The sequence below is a fragment of the Coregonus lavaretus genome, assembly GCF_964263955.1.
Source record: "Coregonus lavaretus genome assembly, chromosome: 18".
NCBI lineage: Eukaryota > Metazoa > Chordata > Actinopteri > Salmoniformes > Salmonidae > Coregonus > Coregonus lavaretus.
The window spans coordinates 11,130,341-11,152,530 of NC_140005.1; the positions used below are offsets into that span (position 1 = coordinate 11,130,341).

The 22,190-nt window shown below is 43.1% G+C and overlaps 1 protein-coding gene across 4 annotated transcripts; it reads left to right on the forward strand.

Moving 5' to 3' along the window:
* The first annotated feature begins 11,005 nt into the window (after positions 1 to 11,005).
* Positions 11,006 to 19,448, forward strand: LOC311145763 (heterogeneous nuclear ribonucleoprotein Q-like). Of its 4 annotated transcripts, none has more exons than XR_014614627.1 (13): positions 11,018 to 11,142; positions 12,693 to 12,852; positions 13,661 to 13,779; positions 14,146 to 14,253; positions 14,377 to 14,490; positions 14,740 to 14,916; positions 15,031 to 15,166; positions 15,990 to 16,195; positions 16,397 to 16,546; positions 16,648 to 16,769; positions 16,963 to 17,297; positions 18,084 to 18,625; positions 18,800 to 19,448. XR_014614627.1 is itself a non-coding variant. In XM_084182056.1 (12 exons), the coding sequence occupies exons 2-12, from the start codon at positions 12,705 to 12,707 to the stop codon at positions 18,107 to 18,109; spliced, it is 1,641 nt and encodes a 546-aa protein (XP_084038182.1). In that variant the 5' UTR covers positions 11,006 to 11,142; positions 12,693 to 12,704; the 3' UTR covers positions 18,110 to 19,448. The 4 variants fall into 4 exon arrangements, 2 of the variants coding, with proteins under 2 accessions (XP_084038182.1, XP_084038183.1); XR_014614628.1 differs by having other exon boundaries at positions 11,020 to 11,142; positions 18,084 to 18,620; XM_084182056.1 differs by having other exon boundaries at positions 11,006 to 11,142; positions 18,084 to 19,448.
* Positions 19,449 to 22,190: the final 2,742 nt, after the last annotated feature.

The window sequence follows — 22,190 nt, forward strand, 5'->3', positions numbered from 1 at the left end:
CGTAGGCTACATCGAAAATGGTCGATGAGGGCCCGTTCATTCCACCCTGCGTCTGCCGCTAGAGTCCGGAACTCCAGCGCGAACGCCTGTGCGCTCCTCCTCCCCTGTCTCAGGTGGACTAGACGCTCCCCCGCCGCTTTGCCCTCAGGTGGATGGTCGAACACGGCCTTGAAGCGACGGGAGAACTCGGCGTAGGAGATGGTGGTGGCGTCCATCCTCCTCCACTCGGCGTTGGCCCATTCCAACGCCTTGCCCGTGAGACAGGAGATGAGGGCGGAAACGCTCTCGTGTCCCGAGGGCACCGGGTGTACAGTGGCCAGGTAGAGCTCCACATGCAGGAGGAACCCCTGACACCCGGCAGCTGTTCCGTCATACGCCCTCGGGAGCGAGAGCCGGATCCCACTGGGTTCCGGACCTGGGACTGGTGGACCGGCCGATGGGGGTGGCAGGGTAGGTGGAGGTGTGGGTACCCCTCTGGACTCCCATCGGTGCAGGGTGTTGATGACGTCCTGTAGAGCGGTCCCCAGTTGTCGTATCTGGTCATCCTGGCCGCGGACATGCTCCTCCAACGACTCAGGCGTGATTGTTGCTCCTGCTGATTCCATTATTAAAGGTGTGTGATTCTGTCACGGGGTGCTGAAGGTGGGTGTGGTGCAGGAATCAAGTGCAGGACGCAGAAGCTAAGTCCAAAAGACTTTAGTGAATTATTCACGTAGTAAACGAGCACAATAAGCCTGGAGGCGAAATAAAGGCGCACACAGGCGTCAAACAAAAGGCGCACAAACATGTGCGAAAACCTCTCCAAACAACGGAGGGAAGTACGTAGCTCAGAACACCAAAACAGAAGAGCAATCACACACAACACCAAACACACACAACGAGAACTAAATAGGACACTAACGAGGACTAACTAGACACAGGTGTACAACATCAAGACAAAACCAAACGAACATGAAACATAGATCGGTGGCAGCTAGTACTCCGGGGACGACGACCGCCGAAACCTGCCCGAACAAGGAGGAGGAGCAGCCTCTGCCGAAATCGTGACAACCCGGTTTAAGTTTTCACCATCATTGTAAAGCCCTAGTAATGTTGTTGCTTTGAAAAAGTAATTTCTGAGGATTCATATTGGTTTAATGTGATTAGTGATTTATTTACATTTGTCCCATCAGGTTTAAGTTCAACCTGTTACCTGTTACCTGAACTGAACTCTCGTTTTAATATGGTTCAAATATTGTTGTTAAGCTTGCATTCAATTTCCCCTACCTGTTGCACACAACAAGCTTCCAGTCCTCTTGTCACAAGGGGAGTAATGGCTGATATAAGATGAATTATCAACCCTGTTACAGTCAACCCTGTAATAGTCAGCCCTCTAATGGTCAACCCTGTTACAGTCAACCCTGTAATGGTCAACCCTGTCACTTTATTGTCACTTTTATAGTAATTTTTCGTAATTTAACCTCTTGAGTTTGTTATTAAGTTGAACATGCTCTTTATGACAGAATGTTCAAATTAAGTGAAATAAAGAATTACTAGCGGCACCCCGCCCTTCCGTGTGGTAAATCATTGGAAATGATTATTTGATTAAATGTAATTCCCCCTCCTGCAAATCAAATATGTGTTTATCTGTTCAGCTTTTTGGTCTCTGGATAGGCTTCCAACATTCCATATTTCCTGTGGGATCATGGCACCTCTGGATAGGCTTCCAACATTCCATATTTCCTGTGGGATCATGGCACCTCTGGATAGGCTACCAACATTCCATATTTCCTGTGGGATCATGGCACCTCTGGATAGGCTTCCAACATTCCATATTTCCTGTGGGATCATGGCACCTCTGGATAGGCTACCAACATTCCATATTTCCTGTGGGATCATGGCACCTCTGGATAGGCTTCCAACATTCCATATTTCCTGTGGGATCATGGCACCTATGGATAGGCTTCCAACATTCCATATTTCCTGTGGGATCATGGCACCTCTGGATAGGCTACCAACATTCCATATTTCCTGTGGGATCATGGCACCTCTGGATAGGCTTCCAACATTCCATATTTCCTGTGGGATCATGGCACTTTCTGGACCGTTACTAAGGTTAGCGAGATGTGTAATATCTCATGGACAGACTACGTAAACATAAATGGTACCGTAGATCTGTCGTGATGCATCAGGATGCGTGAGATAACGAGCAGCATTAGTTCCGGTGCATTGGACAAATCACGATTTCACAGGTGTTAGCATGTGGCCCCGTGTAGCTCAGTTGGTAGAGCATGGCGCTTGCAACGCCAGGGTTGTGTGTTTGATTCTCACGGGGGGCCAGTATGAAAAAGGTATGCACTCACTAACTGTAAGTCGCTCTGGATAAGAGCGTCTGCTAAATGACAAAAATGTAAAAAATAAGTACAGTTGTGGTTAATTCAATTAAGGGAAGCTTTTGTCCCCTATATCACAGCTTCCACTAAGCTCAATGATAGTGTCTACTCATGTTTCACCTCATTGGGTCTGAATGAAATTAGTAATTACATGTATGGATTATTGGTATTTGGCCCAAAGTCATGGAGAAGAAATACTCTATATCCTATAACTGTGAAGTGAATGTTAGCATGACCACACATCTTGTATCTTAAAAAGGCTTTCATCGCCTAACCGAGGTATGCTCTAACTTGGTTGCTTGCTAATGTTGTGCTTGGAGAAGGATACAAAGACAGCCCAACTCACAGGGACATCATCAGAGGTGTGAACGTAATGCTAGATGAATGGATCTGGTTTATTTTCGTTCTGTTGAATACGTGGGTCCCTAAATCCCAAATGTAAGTCTGAGTACTGGTGGAGGAGACACAGTATAGAGTTATGAGATGGCCTATCATTCTGCCAGCACATGGAGAGCCGCTTCAGATAAAGAAGAGAATATGCTTCCCTTGCTTGTTCCTGATGAAATCCAGTTTGAGTTGTGTTCGTACCGTAAAGTCAGGTGCCATTAATAGTGGATGGCAGTTGGCCATTACATCGACATCAAAGTTCCAGGAGCTTTCATTCGAAGGTCACCTGGGATGAAATTCGAAGGTCACCTGTGATTACCCAAGTGCCCCCCCTGGGACTCGCCATCAGCAAGGGTAAATGTCTGGTCCTGACATGGAGACAACAGCACTGCCTCTGGCTCTCAGACTTCCAAAGACTTTCTTTGATCAGTGAGGTACTGCCAGTATTAGGCAGGACAGGCTCTGTCATCCCTCAACTTAGTATGCCCACCAGTAGGCGGAGCTTTTTGAATTGCTGGAACTAAACCCTGATGTCTTTCGATCACCGTTAGAGGTCTTCTTTGCATCATTGACCATGGTCCAGGGTTCTTTCACCTTAGATAACTCCTCCTCCGTCGTGTTCCCAGTCTAACAGCTCTGTAATGTAAATGACCCCACGGAGCCTCAGAAGGCAGCAGACAGCTTGGGGTTGGTGATTCATACAACTGCCTTGTATCTGGTCCATAACACATGCAGTGGGCTATATTCAGGGGTGGACTGGGACAAAAAATTGGCCCTACACCGGCTAATTTTTTTCCTTGAGGCCCCCACACAGCCCATTTATTTCCTTGAGACCCCCATTATTAGCCAGATAATGATAATTTTGCGCAAAAACCCAAGTTAGACAGGACCACTAGGCTTAAAATGGACCAGCCCATCTGGCATTTGCCGAAATGTTGTCATTATGTTGTCATTATGCAAAATCCTAGATGCACTCTCCCCATAATTGCATGTGATTATTATTTTGCTCCAGACATTAATTCGTTTTCGACTGGTTGATACATTTCTATTCCAAATATATTCCATATTATAATCTCATGCTCCAAAAATTGGTTCCCCTTCCCTGGCCAAATGAACTCATGACTGGATTATGTTTTATCAGCCAGGCTTTTAACTTCTCAATATTGGCCTACGTTTTGTTTATACACCAGGCATTCAGTGAGTTTGCCTCTGTGCCACAAATGTCCTCAGTATTGCCCTGGATCTCAGCTATTTCCTCAATAATGATGTTTGAAAGGAACACCATTTCAAAGGAGATTCACACATAAGAGGCTGGCATCAGGTGAAATTGAAAATTGATTAATATGGTTATCAAGACAGGTAAATGAATTGTATTATTTGGGAGAGGACTGCACCACTAGAATGCATAAAATGTGAATGGACTAAGGTTTTGTGTAGTGTATTCATCATGAAGCCACGTCATGAAACAGAATCAGTGGTTATGATCAGCCTAATCTATGTCTGTGTCTTTTGACTAGCCCAGACTAGAGCTCAAATTCATGTGACCATTAACACGTAGCTAGTGACCTGAGACTGTAACTAGACCTAACACTTAGTCCCCTACAATGTAAAGGAAATTTTTATCACACAGAAGAAGAAAAAAGTTAACTTTCCTGAAATACGTAAAACATTAATGACACGAGTCAACAACATGCAAATTTTACTCCTTACTTGGATACATTTATGATATGTCATGCAGCATTAGGCCTAAGTATGGCCTGGGTGGTATCTGTGGGCTGTCCTTCAATGTTGTTTCTCAGTTGGATCTTATTGATTGGTAGAAAAACTGTGAATGTCAAATGGAATGCAAAAAAAATTGATGTTTTAAATGCAGCACAGTACATACAGTGCATTATAAAATGGGCCAAAAGGTAAAGCTGAAGTAATGCTTTTATCGGAGCCAGTGGTGTAAAGTACTTAAATAGTTTTTTGGGTTATCTGTACTTTACTTTACTATTTATGATTTGGACAACGTTTACTTCACTTCACAGAAAATAATGTACTTTTTGCTCCATACATTTTCCCTGACACTCAAAAGTACTTGTTACAGATGTAACGTAGACACAGGGGGTCAGGAAGGAGGTGCAGTTAGTGAGTTTAATAACAACTAACATGGAACGATACAAACCAAGAAATGCGTCTGACATGGAAACATAAGCAATACTACCTGATGACTGATAACAAAAGAGTGCTAAATAAAGGGTAGGTAATCAAGGGAGTAATGAAATCCAGGTGTGACTGATGATGAGACGCAGGTGTGCGTAAAGATGGGTTTCCAGGACCGGTGGTTAGTAGACCGGTGACGTCAAGCGCCGGAGCGAGGGAGCGGGAGTGGACGTGACAGAACCCCCCTGACGTGCGGCTCCAGCCGCAGGACAATACCGGCCAGGAGGACAGCCCCGAGAGCGAGGAGCGGGTCGGTCCGGACGACGAAGGTGGAAATCTCGGATGATGTTGGGATCTAGAACGTCGTCCACCGGAACCCAACACCGCTCCTCTGGACTGTACGACTCCCAGTCCACCAGGTACTGGAGCCGACCCCCACGACGTCGGGAGTCCAGGAGTGATCTGACGGCATAGGCGGGGCTCCCCTCGATGTCCAAGGGAGGTGGAGGGGTGTCGTGGGGGACGGCATCAGCCAGGGGACCAGGAACCACCGGCCTAAGGGAAACATGAAAATATGGTGAGATCCGGTAGTTAGTGGGGAGTTGTAATCTGCATGTTACCTCGTTGACCGTCCGGAGGACCTTGAACGGCCCCACAAACCGGGGACTCAGCTTCTTACAGGGAAGGCGGAACGGGAGGTTCCTGGTGGAGAGCCAGACGCGATCACCAGGATGGAACACGGGAGCTTCACTGCGGTGGCGATCTGCCTGCTCTTTCTGACAGCGGACGGCGTGCTGGAGTCTCACATTGGCATCGCTCCATGCCTCTTCTGCGCGCCTGAACCATTCGTCCACTGCAAGAGCTTCGGTCTGGCTCGGAGTCCACTGAGCCATGGCTGGCTGATAACCCAGAACACACTGCAAGGGAGTCAGCCCGGTGGAGGAGTGTCACAATGAATTCTGGGTGTATTCAGTGACAATGTCAATGGACAGATGAGACCAGGAACGCTGAGGAATGGGAAGGGGAAGGAGTTTCCCTGCTGAATGGAGCGTTCCGGGGGGATTGGGCACATACGGAACAGGAGTTGACATATCGAGTGACGTCCTGCACCAAGGTGGGCCACCAGTACTTTCCAAAGATGGACTGAATGATGCGGGTAATCCCTGGATGTCCAGCGACGACAGCTGTGTGCGCCCAGGTCAATAGCCGATCCCTTATCCCTGTGGGAACATAGGTGCGCTCAGGAGAACAGGTGGCATGTGCGGATTCCCTCTCCAGGGCATGGCGAATGTCCACATCTACGTCCTAGAGCACGGGGGCTATGACTCGAGAGGGCGGGATTATGGGTGCACTCAAGACAATAACCTCTCCCGAATCGTTGATGTTTTTTTAACCTGCCGATATGTATGAAATCTAATCTGGTGAAGAAAAGGGCCCGCTTGTTGCGGGCTCAGTCGCCTCGCTGTCCTTATGTTTCCAGGATGAGAAATGGGTCCTGGGCGCCCTCCAGCCAGTGTCTCCACTCCTCTAATGCCAACTTCACCGCCAGGAGCTCCTGATTGCCAACATCATAGTTCCTCTCTGCAGGAGACAGCTTTTTTGAGTAATATGCACATGTATACAATTTCTGTGGATTACCTTGACATTACAACAGGAAAATGTTCTAACACACTTATCAAAAGAATATCCCTGGTCATCCCTACTGCCTCTTATCTGGCGGACTCACTAAACACAAATGTTTAATTTGTTATTTATGTCTGAGTGTTGGAGTGTGGCCATGGCTATCTGTAAATAAAAATAAATTTAAAATGGTGCCGTCTGGTTGGCTTAATATAAGCAATTTCAAATTATTTATACTTTTACTTTTACTTTTGATCCTTAAGTATATTTTTGCAATTACATTTACTTTTGATACTTAAGTATATTTAAAACCAAATACTTTTCGACATTTACCAAAGTATTATTTTACTGGGTGACTTTCACTTTTACTTGAGTCACGGGGGGTCAGTATGAAAAATGTATGCACTCACTAACTGTAAGTCGCTCTGGATAAGAGTGTCTGCTAAATGACTAAAATGTAAAATGTACTTTTCCTCAAGTATGACTTTTGGGTACTTTTTCCACCACTGATCAGAGCCAACACATTCATTCAACATAATAGAGCTGAGCTCTTTTACTTTTATGCTATTATGATTTTGAATGTAATGTAAAAGTTCAAAGGGCACTTGAACAGAAACCAAAAGAACTAGCTAGATCCCTTCTTCCAAATATTCATTTAATTTACAAATGCACAGCCTAATCTGTGGGAGAGTAATGATCTAGCTAGCCATTAGCACAGAATAGCATGTTTTTTGGAAGGAAACATATTAATCAAATCTACTTATCCTACAATACTTTAAAATAGTGAATCTCTCACTTTCTCTATACAAATGACTAGTTCATAGGTACCAATGATTTGTAATAACTAGAGTTTAAAACATTAGAAACTCCTTCCAAACACCCCTTCAAGCTACGCTAATTGATTATGAGAAATCCATGGGTGACATATGCAGAAAAAATAGCATATTTTACAATGATGGCTTGTTTAATTCATGCAGCATGTCCGGCTTCCGTCTGCCAAGTGAATTAATTAGTTGCAAACCTATCATTCTTAGGGTCCCGTCTTATGAGCCTAGAGCTCATAAATGACAAGGGCCCTGCACAATTACATTGGTCATGCCCTTTGCTCAGGCTCCATACCTTTTGAATAAGCAAAGAGCATGCTCAAATGGCTCTGGCAAAATATGGAACTCTCTGGGCATTCAAGTCAACTCCTCATGGTTAGTGATCAGCTTGTGGTGGAGGATGTGATCATGACAGTATATAGAGGCTATGATAAAAATGTGATACAGCCAGCCATTAGCCTACTGAGAAAAGGTCTCAGCCAGAGGATTTAAAAGCATAAGTGTGCTCACAAGTGCCAGTTTAGCAGCACAATCTTAAAATAAATAAATAACACAAAAAAAAATGTATGCACGCATGACTGTAAGTCGCTTTGGATAAAAGCGTCTGCTAAATGGCATATTATTATTTATTATTACAAGTTGGCTTGATTGACTTGTGTCAGAAGAATAGCAACTTTTGTGTTTCCTATTTTTTAAGGGCCAATGACTATCACAGCTATTTATCAGCAAATCTAATTAAATAGTCAAACTATACAGGATTTCGTGATAAGAGTGGCGGTCTCTGGAGTGAACACTGTCTGCTCGCTTGTTTGGTTGAAGTTCTTTGTTCACATCAGATGTGTATGAGAACAAGCCAATGAAGAGGGTGACATGCAGTGGTGGAAAAGGGAATTTTCAAGGATGTTTTACTACTGTTCTCTCTCCTGTCAACCAAGGATGATTTCAACTCCTCCCTCGAAGCAGGATCATAATTCATTAGGCACCAAACAGAAGAAAACAGACTGAAACCAGGAGGTATCTACCTGAACTTGTCCAATAAGAATCACTTGTTTTTTATTTTCTGTTGCGAAACATTTTTGAAACGTTTCGCACTAGTGAATACAACGCCTCATTACCAGGACAGTTAGACTGAGACAACAACCTCGGCCTCTACACCTCAGAGGTTTGGACAAATCAGTCTGCCTGATTATTTTTCTGAAAAACATTGAGTGGAATTAAATAGGATCTGAACTGTGTAGCTTAAAAACATGACTGACACATACTAGTTGCTATGATGTCAAAACAATGGTCATGAAGGTGAAAATAGCACATCCCAATGGTCTCAAGCACAGCCAACTAGTTTTTAAAAGATATTGAAAAGGATTGAGGTTAATTCCATTTAAATTCAGGCATTTCAGGAATGGGATTGGTCAACATACTGTTGATAATCGGTCATGTCTAGATAACACACACACACATACACAGACACACACACATACACACTATATATATGCTGCTGCTACTGTGTATTATCTATCCTGTTGCCTAGTTACCCATATCTATATGTACATAGCTACCTCAATTACCTCGTACCCCTGCACATCGACTCGGTATTGGTGCTCCCTGTATATAGCCATTTTATTTTTTACTCATTATTGTTATTTGTTATTCACTGTGTATTTGTTCCTAGCTCACTTTTTCAACTTTTTTCTATCTTTATCTTTAACTCTGCATGGTTGGAAAAGGACTTGTAAGTAAGCATTTCACTTTTCATCTACACCTATTGTTTACGAAGCATGTGACAAATAACATTTTATTTTATTTGGATTTGGGGTACAGATTTTGCCCAATTGACGTCAAAAGTAGATTATTTTGGCTTTTAGCTAACCCTAACCCTTTTCCTAACCTTAACTAAATCTGTTACGTTAATTCTCCTAACCTGCTGCGTAAATTCTCCTAAACCTGCTACGAAAAGTCAATTTTGACAAAAGCTGCATCCCTTTTAGACAAAACTATGGAAGCCCATTCCGCCACTCAAGGACCATGGTTGGGAAACACTGCTCTAAAGTATATGTATTGATTTCATATTTTTTTACTCAACAGAACAAAAGTGCCTTTCTTTGTGGAGTTATGAAGACATAAAGACAGAGGGAGAAACAGGGGACCAAAGTCTCAGACTCCAACAAAGGACCAGATGAGGCCAAAGTACGGTTTTAACAAACATTCTTGATATAAGCGATCGTAGAGATTTATAAAAGTATCATGCTTTTATAATGTGCAGTTGTTCTCTGGAAGGTGTTTGATACGTGAGTCAAGATTTCGAGATACTATCTCAAAACGTTGAGATACTAAATTGAAATTTCGAGATCGTAGAACAGGGGTATTCAACTCTTACACTACCAGGGCCGGAGCCTGCTGGTTTTCTGTTTTACCTGATAATGAATTTCACCCACCTGTTGTCCCAGGTCTAAATCAGTCCCTGATTAGTGGGGTACAATGAAAAAAACCCAGTGGAACTGGTTTCGAGGTCCAGAGTTGAATTTGATGGTGGTAGAGCATACTTATAGGATATGTTTCTTCATTTGTAACATTGTGTGATTTCAGAGCTGGCACCACAGGTCCAAGATGTGGTGGGGTGGGGGAGGGGAGGCGGTATTTCAATAAACAGTCAGGATACATCATCTCACATTTCATAGTTCCCTGCAATATGTGTTGTGCAGACAGGGGGGTTCCTGGGGCCCAGAGTTTTTCCTGATCTGGTAGGCTAACCCAGTGGTTCTCAAACCTCTCCAGTCAATACTTTTGGATTGATAAGGTCTAGGTAGCCTAGCCACCCTAAGTTTGAATATAAACCAAATTTGATCACATTCACATTTTCTCTTAACACAAATAAATAGGCCGATTTTAGGCTATAAATACATCGTTTGGGCTATGAATACATGACGTTCCCGCTTTGTTTACCCTGGCCAGAGGCAATCAGAGCGCACCTGCAGCTTTGGTTGTTCTCAGTAGGCTACAGTTGATCAGACTGAAGCACAGATTAATTGTGCACGAGTTGACAAATCATTAGGCAAATCAGTCTAAACAACAGTACTTTGTCCCTATATTCAACGCTTGTCAATATTCTTTATTAAACCGAATCAAAAGTGTTGGGGCAAATGCCAGCTTGTTTGCTGGCAGCCTTGCTGTGCTGACCTCTGCAACATGGATAGATGGTAATCGCCACATAATGCTACTTATTTAAAAAACTATCTCTAAATGTTAAGTTAGTATCTCGACATTTTGGCTTAGTATATCGAAATGTTTAGATAGTAGCTATCGACGTAAAAATAAATCGTGGCGGGAAAGGCCTTCCATACAAAACCTTGATCATCTGCCACTACTGTAAAGGCAAGCCCGTGCATGGGTGTCTAAGAAACCCCATCGATGAGACAAAACTCGCGGCGTGAACGGGTCGTCACTAGTTACCACTGCCACAAAGTCATAAACCCCGCCTATTTCTACAATTTATCTTCTTAAAATGTTATTTTAAACCTAAAAGTAACCACACTACTAATCGGATGCCTAACCCTAACTTTAAATTAAGACCAAAAAGCAAAAATATGTTTTCATTAATGTTCACGATAGGCAATTTTGTGACTTTGTAGCTGTGGTAACTAATGGAAACCGCATGAACGTGGCAGCCATTTTACATCCTCAAGAGTGAATGAGTGGAGCCGGACCAGTGCCGGGAGTTTTACACTTTTTCCTCTTTTAATTCTCACATTTTCCTTCCGAAATAATCAACACCATACAAGTTGGTGATCCATCGGCAGGTATGATGAATACTACTAACTGGTCACGTGATCATAGTACAATGTATAGCTAAAGTGTGTGAGCTTGTGGTGTTTCAAACAATGTGGAAACTGGTGGTTGGGACGGGTTCTCCAGACCGGCTTTTTGAAAATGGACTCTCCCTATGTGGCGGCACGTTGACAAACCACGAAGCTAGCTAGTTAGCATACTACAAGAAGGCCTGTGTTCAACCAAAGATACTGGTAACATCAACCTATGAAATTCGAGCCAAATTATGTCAACCAGCAAGCTACATATGAGCTATCATTGTTTTAATGATGATGTCGCTAGTTAGCGAATTTAGCCAAGTGAGCTAATTCTGACAGATCAGGAATGACACATGTTCATTGTCACGGGCTAGCTAGCTAACCCAGCCAGCTAAGGAGCGATCAGCAGCGCGTGAACGTGTAAACTTCAAGAGTATTGCCTTTTGCCAGAGTTTTGACGCAACTCGTGAACTAACGTAGTTATTTAGCTAACCAACGCTTGTTAATAAAACATGTATCATTCCGTTAACGTAGCACACTGGCATGCACAGCTAGTAAGGTTTGTTATTGCGACTTGACAGTGGGATGACTATAATTACCTAACGAGTAACGCATGCTATTATTTGGCTAACGTTGAGTAGTTGGGCTATATATATGGATAACGCAGCTAGCTAGATGACGTTGGCTAACGTTAGGCCACAACACTAACTATGAGTATGTGGTTGATATAGGTAAGTAGTTAGCAACTCAGCTTTCATATCTAACTAATCAATTAAGCTAACTTGCTATGTTGGTTTTCAAGTTTTGCTTGAATTGGCTATTTTCGGTAGTTAGCAAACGTTCACGTTAGTTGGCTGCAATGAAGACTTGACGAAATGAAATAATGGGAGTTCAATTTGACTGCTACATTTACGCTCGCTAAGTTGGCTTACTAGTTAATACAGTATCACTGTCTTGAGACAACGTATCAAACGTTTGTTATAACCATTGTTAGATGTAGGAGTTAGTCGACCACGTAGTTTGCTCCTGTACACATGCTTACTGACCGGCTTGCTAGCTACCGGAAACTGGTGGTAGTTACTCTCTGCCGAAGGAACACGTGTATCAACTATCTAGTTAGTTGGTGCTGAAGTCAGCAATCAGTAGGCTAATTTATAATTTAGCAGTCAGGCCAAGCCCTTTGTACATGTTAGCTAGCGTGTTGTGCAAAGGTGTTCTTCCAACCCAGACAAAGGCGGGAAATGTGTAATCGCGTGTACACATTTTACCATGTAGCCTAGCTAACTGTCCTCACAAGTTGCACATGTATACGAAATGTTAAGGTATGCAGTTATCATTAAAACGCATTGGTATTTATAAGTGTCAGCATTATCAAAATTGATACAGACATGCAAATTCAAATATTGTAATTAAAATGTGACATGATTAAACTGTAAGGGACCACATGGACCCACGTGTGTGCCTGTTGCACATGACACCCCCCAAAAGCTCTCAACAGCCTTGCACTTGATCCAGCATTAATTTGGCTCATTGCATTTGCACAGATTTCTGGAGACATGGCCACAGAACATATTAATGGAAATGGTCCAGAAGAACCAATGGATACCACTGCTGCAGTTACCCATTCTGAAAACTTCCAGACTTTATTAGAAGCTGGTTTACCACAGAAAGTTGCTGAAAAACTAGATGAAATTTACATAGCAGGTAAGGCACATTGAATATCCAGCATATTTGTACACACAATTTTAATTTTTGCTATTGCATGTGCTGTCATGTATTACATTACCTTTGAATGTGGGAATTGGGATCATCAAGCAACTTTTTGTGGTTTCCTACCAAAATGGGTACTGCAGTGTTATGGGGGGGGAAATAGAGAATTCAGACACCACCAATATTGGTGTGAAATAAATGTAATGTCTACATTTCCATTGTCTTAGAGGTACATCTGGGCTGAGACCACTGGCGACAGGGCCAGTGTTGTGTTCTTAAGAATTCAAGTGTAGCAGCACAGATGAGCGGAGAGTTAGGCCGCAGTTCAGCGGAGGTCTCTCTGTACAGTCTCAGGCAGAGAATGCAGCCAGATGGGCACATGCAGGAACAATGGCAGCAGCTGTCGGTGGCTGGGACAGGTGATGGGTCTTCCAAGAGCAGAATGTGGACAAGCTCATTAGGAGCACACCGTGCAGAGGACTGCCATATCAAGTTACATCACATCTGTTGTGATTAGTTCTGCAAAGGTTGAAGAAGGTGCTGTTACTCAATGCACTTTGTCAATTTTAAAATATTGGTCTCAGAGACGTTTTCTCTTATCTGAAGTATGATTGCAGTATTCCAATTTCAGAGATCCCCCAATGAAGTTATCGCCACAAAAATAAGAGAACTTTGATACCTCAACATGCGTTGTGGCTTGATCCGTTTGAGAAGATATCATCCTGTAGTTCTGTTCCTGCTAATAACAGATGTTTTCTCGTGTCCCTCCTAGTAACGGATGTTTTCTGGTGACCCTCCTCAGGTTTAGTATCTCACAGTGACTTAGATGATAGAGCGATCGAGGCTCTGAAAGAGTTCAACGAAGAAGGTGCTCTGCAAGTTCTGTTGCAGTTCAAGGACAGCGACCTCTCACATGTCCAGGTATGTATGGAGGGGGCGGTGTAGTAGAAGTTGGGTCAACGGCATGATTAGTATGACTAAAATGTAAATGATTAGACCGCATTGTGTGATGTGTCTTTAAATGAAATGCTACCATTTCACCCTCTAAAGCAGTGTTTCCCAACCCTGGTTCTTGAGTATCCCCAACGGTACACATTATTATTGTAACCCTGAAGTAGCACACCTCATTCAACTTGTCAGCTAATCATCAAGCCCTCAATGAGTTGAATGAGATGTTTGTACAGGGCTACAACAAAAATGTGTATTGTTGGGGGTACTGGAGGACCAGGGTTGGGAAGCACTGCTCTAAAGTATATGTATTGATTTCATTTTTTTCTTACTCAACAGAACAAAAGTGCCTTTCTTTGTGGAGTTATGAAGACATACAGACAGAGGGAGAAACAGGGGACCAAAGTCTCAGACTCCAACAAAGGACCAGATGAGGCCAAAATCAAAGTACGGCTTTAACAAACATTCTTGATATAAGTGATCGTAGAGATTTATAAAAGTATCATGCTTTTATAATGTGCAGTTGTTCTCTGGAAGGTGTTTGACCTGAATTGTTATTTAAATGAACAGGCCCTACTGGAGAGAACTGGCTACACGCTTGACGTGACAACAGGTCAGCGGAAGTATGGAGGCCCCCCTCCGGAGTCGGCTCACTCAGGGGCGCAGCCCACGATCGGTACAGAGGTATGTCTCTACAATAATTCAATGGTGTGTTTGATTAGTGTGTAATAGTTTTCCTCAGTGCGTGATGGTGTTTCTGCATTCTGTGTCCAAATGATGAAATCATGTACTTTTTCCTAGAGTGACTTCGGTTACACTGATGGTTTACCGCTAAGATCTGACTGGACACGCGTTAATTCTGTATTTTGGAGATTTATTTTGTAACAATGTTCCTTTCACACCAAGATAACCTCCATTTTGCTTTCATCTTAGATTTTTGTTGGCAAGATCCCCAGAGATCTATTTGAGGATGAGCTGGTCCCTCTGTTTGAGAAAGCTGGGCCCATTTGGGACCTGCGTCTGATGATGGACCCCCTCAGTGGCCTCAACAGAGGTTACGCCTTTGTCACTTTCTGCACTAAAGAGGCGGCGCAGGAGGCTGTCAAGCTGGTATGTACCACTTGTGGTAAACTTCTCTCCTGACAGAACAATAGGAATGGATAATTTAGCCTGCCTAACCATGACATGTCATGAACTCTGTTACCCGCTCCCCTCTCTCCACAGTGTAACAACAATGAAATTAGACCCGGCAAACACATTGGCGTGTGCATCTCCGTGGCCAATAATAGACTGTTCGTTGGTTCCATCCCCAAGAGTAAAACAAAAGATCAGATTGTGGAAGAGTTTGCTAAAGTCACAGGTAAGGTTGAACGATCCTCTGGGACAAATTGACATTTTGATGGGCCAGTCATATTCTGTCTTGACAGAGATTTATGTTCTGTCTTTGCAAAAGTGATCGTTTCCTTGGCTTGGCAGTAATTTTGACAACAGTGTGTAAACGTTGCTGTACTATTACTGAATGCAATAGTGCAGGGCTGCCCAATCCTGGTGCTGGAGGGCTGAAACACTTCTGTTTTTCGTCTCTACCTGGTAGTTAATTGCACTCACCTGGTGTCCCAGGTCTGAATCTGTCCCTGATTAGAAGGACAGGATGAAAAACAGTGTTTCGGCCCTCCCAGACCAGGATTGGCAACCCTGCACTACTAGTGTTCGATTGCATTTAGTCTGAGTTAAGGCTTATGTAAGGTATGCTTTTGTCATTTAATAGTTAATTCCCAATGTGAGGGTTCAGTGTCCAAATGATGAAATACATAAATTCTATCCTGGAGTAACTCTGGTTACGCTGATAGTTTACCGCTAAGATCTGACTGGACACTTAACTGGGCACAAATCAATGGTCTCTGGAGACTGATGTCCAAAGAGAAACAGCTGTGTCAAATAAAGGAGACACTAAATGTTTTGAGTAAACCGAAGGGAACATTCCTTGATTGCATAAAATCTTGAATGTGAAATATTCTGTTCTGGTGCCAACTATGTTATCTGCATTTCAGTAAGGTACTCAAGAGTTCCATTCTTTTTAACTTCACGTTGCATATGGATCTAGAGCGAGCTGTCTAGTGCACTGCTCACTGTTCAGCCAGGATACCCTTTATGCCGTTCTCCTTCTGCCCCTCTTTCAACAGAGGGTCTTAACGATGTCATACTGTACCATCAGCCAGATGACAAGAAAAAGAACAGAGGCTTTTGCTTCTTGGAATACGAAGACCACAAAACTGCGGCTCAGGCCCGCCGCAGGCTGATGAGTGGCAAGGTCAAGGTGTGGGGGAACGTGGTGACGGTGGAGTGGGCCGACCCCATAGAAGATCCTGATCCTGAAGTCATGGCCAAGGTATGGGGAGCAAAGTTAACGGGACTCATTTTGCATGTGAATAAATTGTGATTTGGTCTTTGTTCTGTCTATCCATAAACTTGTAGAATAACACTGATTTGTTCACCAGGGAGTAAGAATAGAGGTAATCACCAGTGTCTGAGGGAGCCAGAAACAGAGATTTGTGGGATTGATAACCCGCCACTACTTTTCCCCTCCCAGGTGAAAGTGCTGTTTGTCCGGAACCTTGCAAGTACTGTAACGGAGGAAATACTTGAAAAGGCCTTCAGTCAGTTTGGCAAGTTGGAGCGGGTGAAGAAGCTGAAAGACTATGCCTTTATCCACTTTGAGGAGAGAGACGGAGCAGTCAAGGTACAGGCTGGAATCTTTATATTTCTCTAACGAGAGTATCACAAAATTGTGGTAACAATGGTCAATTTTTGTGTAGTTATTAAACTTGCCTCTTTTGACAGGCCTTGGCCGACCTGAATGGGAAAGACCTGGAGGGAGAGCACATTGAAATAGTCTTTGCCAAGCCACCTGATCAGAAGAGGAAAGAACGCAAAGCACAGAGGCAAGCGGCTAAAACACAAATGTAAGCAGACAATTGATATGCAGTTATTTGAGACCTTCATTATAGTTGCATTGTTGGGTGGCCTTTCATCATTGAGTTCTCTTGAATGATTGAACAGAGAAGTTAAAAACATGATATAACTAGAGCAAATTATCACGTGTCCTGTATGGTTACTAAACAAGTGCATATCCTCTGGCCTACCCATTATCCCCAGGTATGATGATTACTATTACTACGGCCCACCCCAGATGCCACCTCCAACAAGAGGCAGAGGACGAGGCGGTGGCCGTGGAGGCTATTCCTACCCCCCTGACTACTACGGCTATGAGGATTACTACGATTACTATGGCTACGACTACCACAACTACCGGGGCGGCTATGAGGATCCCTACTACGGCTATGAGGACTTCCAATCTCCCGGCCGAGGACGAGCCAGAGGCGGAGCCCGTGGTGGTGCCCTATCCTCCCGGGGCCGTGGAGCGGTCACGCCCAGGGGCAGACTAGGGGGTTTCTCCCAGCGAGGAGGAAGTGGCCCTGGATCAAGCAGAGGTGTGTAGGGGACCAAAGGGGCACTGGGTGAATAGGAACTAGCTGTGTAAGCAATGGTCAAAGCAAATGTCAGCTATACATTAAATGCAAACATATACTATTTGGACAGGTCTTTTCCCCCTTACTTGAATAACCTTTTTAAACAAATATTATTATTTTTAACCTGCATTTATGGCTACCTTATTTGACATAAATTGACCCAAGTCCTGCATCCACCTTTTTAATAATATAAAGGCCCTAGAAAGTAAGGAATCGGTCATACAGATGGCCCCATTTTATTTTTACTTTTGAAAGCTGGGCTGATGTCCCTCATACATTGAACTGGTAATTTTTTTATGTAAGCAAATGTATTTAGCTTTGTGTCCAAATGATGAAATACATATATTCTATCCTGGAGTAACCCTGGTTACGCTGATAGTTTACCGCTAAGATCTGACTGGACATTTTAGGTTATTATATACATGACTTTATACTTCCATAAATATGTGTCCAGTGATGGGAAAGTATGCTTATTCTCAACATTTGAAATGACAACTGCCTTTTAGCCTCAAGTCCTTGACCGGTGTCACCTTTCAGAGCACCAACTCTGAAAGGTCTGCTCCTCTGCAGATTTAGATTAGCATATATGTAGATTTAGATCTGCATATATGATATTAGGATCACCCTAAACTAGTTTTGTATCATGTTACATGATTGAATGTCATTAGTGATGTTTATATTCTGTCTCTGTTGCTGTTTTTGTTTTTGAATTCCATTCTAATTCTGTCTCTGTTGCTTGGCCAACAGGGAAAAGGGCTCGAGGCCGGTCCTGACCTGTCACTATGAAGACTGACCTACTGTGTTGGGTTACACCGGAAGCGGCAACGGATACAGATGGAAAAGTCAGCGAAATGGTCCAATATTCCAGCCTTACAGAAGCATCTCCCCCAAACTGCCACCTAAACAATCACCAGATTATTTAGATAAACTCGTCACCCCTGTATGCCCCCCCCCCTCCCCCTTACACCCAGTGTATTCCCCCCCCCCCAATGCCATTTTAGATAATTATTGAAGAATTTGCACTTTTTAAGTTTGTTAGTTTGAAGTGGCTCAAAGGAGCTTGATGCTATTGTATATTTTTGTGCTAATCGCAATTTTTATTGTCGGAATATCCATGTTAATCTTAATCGTTTGATTTGGATGTTTGAAGAGAACATCTGCAGGTTTTGGGTGTAACCACCAGGCATGGATAAGTCAGGCATTCCAGGAAAGTGGTTCTTTTCAGAACTTGTCTTTAAAGGGTTGGTTAACTACCTCAGTACAGAGGATTAAACTACCCTGCCTGTACTGTAAATAGGGAAACTATATTGATGAAAGCAGGGCTTGTTTCCTACAAAATATGCACAAGAGCAGCAGAACAACCGAAAGTACTTAATGTAATATAGTAATTTTGTTGCATTTCTGACACTGCAAACAGTCAAACTGGCCATGCAAAATAATCGCATATGATGAGTCTGAACAAGCCCTGCTTTTATCCTATTTTCAACTGAATTAGCCACCTTGCTTCTTCAGATTATTGTAGTGACTGGTTGTATAGTTTGGAAAATGTTACTTTTGTAAAGGCTTGAACATCAACAAAGGCATCAACTGCCTTTGAAAAAGCCCTGCAGTGTCCCTTTGCCACATCAATGGATTTTTTAAAAGAATGGAACATAATTATGTTCAGTACCACCCCTCCCCCCCTTAGTGTAAAAGAAATGTCCCAATCATGTGAAATCTTGAATGGTCCCTCTAACTCTAAGCCAGCTACTATTTAGTCAAGCCTCTTGATTGAAATGAGTTGCCATAATGCCCAGCCAGCGAGCATGTGTGCCTGTAGCTGTTTCGAGGGGGGGGAGGGATCGTGGTCTTAGTGGTTAAAGGGATACTAAAGCTATGATTTGTATTCCATGTATAGCAAAAAGGATACCGAACTATTCATCCGGTTTTGTACACAGTTTACTCCCTCTCAATAAAATCATTACAACCACCTTTTGAAAAGATGTTAGCCGTTTTAAACCATTGTTGGTGGCCAACAACGTTTTTTGCATTCCTGCAAATAAATTGTTTTATACTGTAAAATGGAGGTGAGTGTAACTTATTTTTGTAATAAAGTTTTTGATTTCTATCTGTCTTACTCTCTGTATGACTTCCTGTTGAACCATCTCACAAAGTTATGCACTGATTATAGCATTGAATTGTAACATGATATCCTTTCTGATTCACACCACACACAGTAAGCACTACTTTCTCAATCCCAGGGAGTCTTCAACCAGAGGTGCATGTGTACTGTCCTGTGATTTCAATTGAATCATAACGTTCATCAGTACTTGGCATTGACTCACATTGCTTTTGTCGTCAGCCTGCTACAACATGAAATGAGCATTGTAGAGATATGATTTTCTTTTGGAATACTGTGTCTTCATCGTTATGATGGCAGGGCAGGTGATATCTACATATAGGCTATAAAAAATAAAATAACAGGCAACAATGTTGCATGATCCCATAATGAACCGGATGTGACAAGCCTGACGAAGACAGACCGTCCCGTTATGTCAATGATGAAAACATGCAGGTTGGGTGTATGATTGATATTCATAAATATAAAGACAGTGAATGCATGGGAAGCCATTGTCGATGCAACCAAGTCTTCATTAAGACATTTAAGCATGTTAACCCCCGCGAGGCTGCCGGCCCAGACGGCATCCCTAGCTGCGTCCTCAGAGCATGTGCAGACCAGCTGGCTAGTGTGTTTACGGGACATATTCAATCTCCCTTTCCCAGTCTGCTGTTCCCACATGCTTCAGGATGACCACCATTGTTCCACACTGCCCTATCCCATCTGGACAAGAGGAATACCTATGTAAGAATGCTGTTAATTGACTATAGCTCAGCATTCAACACCATAGTACCCTCCAAGCTCATCATTAAGCTCGAGGCCCTGGGTCTGAACCCCGCCCTGTGCAACTGGGTCCTGGACTTCCTGACGGGCCGCCCCCAGGTGGTGAAGGTAGGAAACAACATCTCCACTTCGGTGATCCTCAACACTGGGGCCCCACAAGGGTGCGTGCTCAGCCCCCTCCTGTACTCCCTGTTCACCCATGACTGCGTTGCCAAGCACGCCTCCAACTCAATCATCAAGTTTGCAGACGACACAACAGTAGTAGGCTTGATTACCAACAATGACGAGATCGCCTACAGGGAGGAGGTGAGGGCTCTGTGAGTGTGGTGCCAGGAAAATAACCTCTCACTTAACGTCAACAAAACAAAGGAGATGATCGTGGACTTCAGGAAACAGCAGAGGGTGCACCCCCCTATCCACATCGACAGGACCGCAGTGGAGAAGGTGGAAAGCTACAAGTTCCTTGGCGTACACATCACTGACAAACTGAAATGGTATATATTCTTAAATTCCATTCCTTACTAGATTTGTGTGTATTGGGTATATGTTGTGAAATTGTTAGATATTACTTATTAGATATTACTGCACTGTCGGAGCTAGAAGCACAAGCATTTCGCTACACACGCAATAACATCTGCTAAACACCTGTATGTGACAAATATTTTGATTTGATTTATTTCTGCTAAGGGACAGATTTAAATGTAATATAGGGGGAGGGGTGTCTTTTTTTGGGGTGGCAAAGGGGAGGGTTGTCTTTTTTTTGGGTGGCAGGGGGGAGGGTCGTGCGTTTTCCCCCTGGTTTAAATTTCACTCCTCTGCTCATATTTTCCCTTTAAACAATGGCTTCACTTACTTTTGATATTACCCTAATAAAGTTTAGAAACGTTTGTGAAGGTTTGGTGTGGTGTGGCTGTTTTTAAGCTCTCCAACTGACTCCGACAGTTGAACTTGAGGTGAGGAAGACTGTTGCAGGCCTGACAGAGTTAGTCCTATAATCTAACAATATATAATGCTTATCTTTATACAAAATATTCGGATCAAAAGTTAACGAATTACCCTCCTTCTGTATGTCTATATCTGACAAGAAATGCATGTCGGTGTTGTAGCATGCCACTGGCGTATCTATATCTCTCTGGGGTTAGGCCTAAGCTTCTCTTCCTTATATATATATATATATTAAAATATTAATATCATACAGTGGACACCTAAGCCTGATACATTTAGTGCTTAAATCTCTGACCGCTGAACTGTGAGGTGGACAATTATTGTTTTAGGAAAATAGCCTAAACCCCCCCCCTCCCCCCCCCAAAAAAATAGGCTATAAAGTTTTGCATATGCTACACATTGAAACACAAGAAAAAGCGTTTTTGTAATTTGTTATAGGCTGTTTTTAAGGACACGTAAATGTGGCTCATTTGGCCAACATCCCGCGTTTATTGATGGTGCTGGCTGTGCCAGGTTGGATCTGTATGCATATGGATGTCCGTAGAATTTCTCAAATGTCCGGTAAATTAAAATCTTCCCTGTCATGTTGTCTGGTGCCAAATTTTCCTAAAGGAAACTCTGAAATGGCATATCGTTTTAGAATATTCACATGAAAATCTGTCGCCATTTGGATGGAAACCTAGACACCCTAAAGACTGGCAAGTGCGCTAGTCCAGTGTCACTTTGATTATGCCTGCACATCATGGTTCACCAGCAGCCCCAAACATCTAAAGAATAAGCTACCAGCCAAACAAGGTTGGAAGAATTGTACTTAAACTCCCCCCTCGTACTCATCTGGAGGTTGAGCATTTTTTCCTCTATCTCTGTAATGTGTCTGTATCTATGTAATTGTATACTGAACAAAAATATAAATGCAACATGTAAAGTGTTGGTCCTATGTTTCATGAGCTGAAATAAAAGATCCCAGAAATGTTCCATATGCACAAAAAACGTATTTGTAAAAAATTGTTGTGCACAAATTTGTTTAC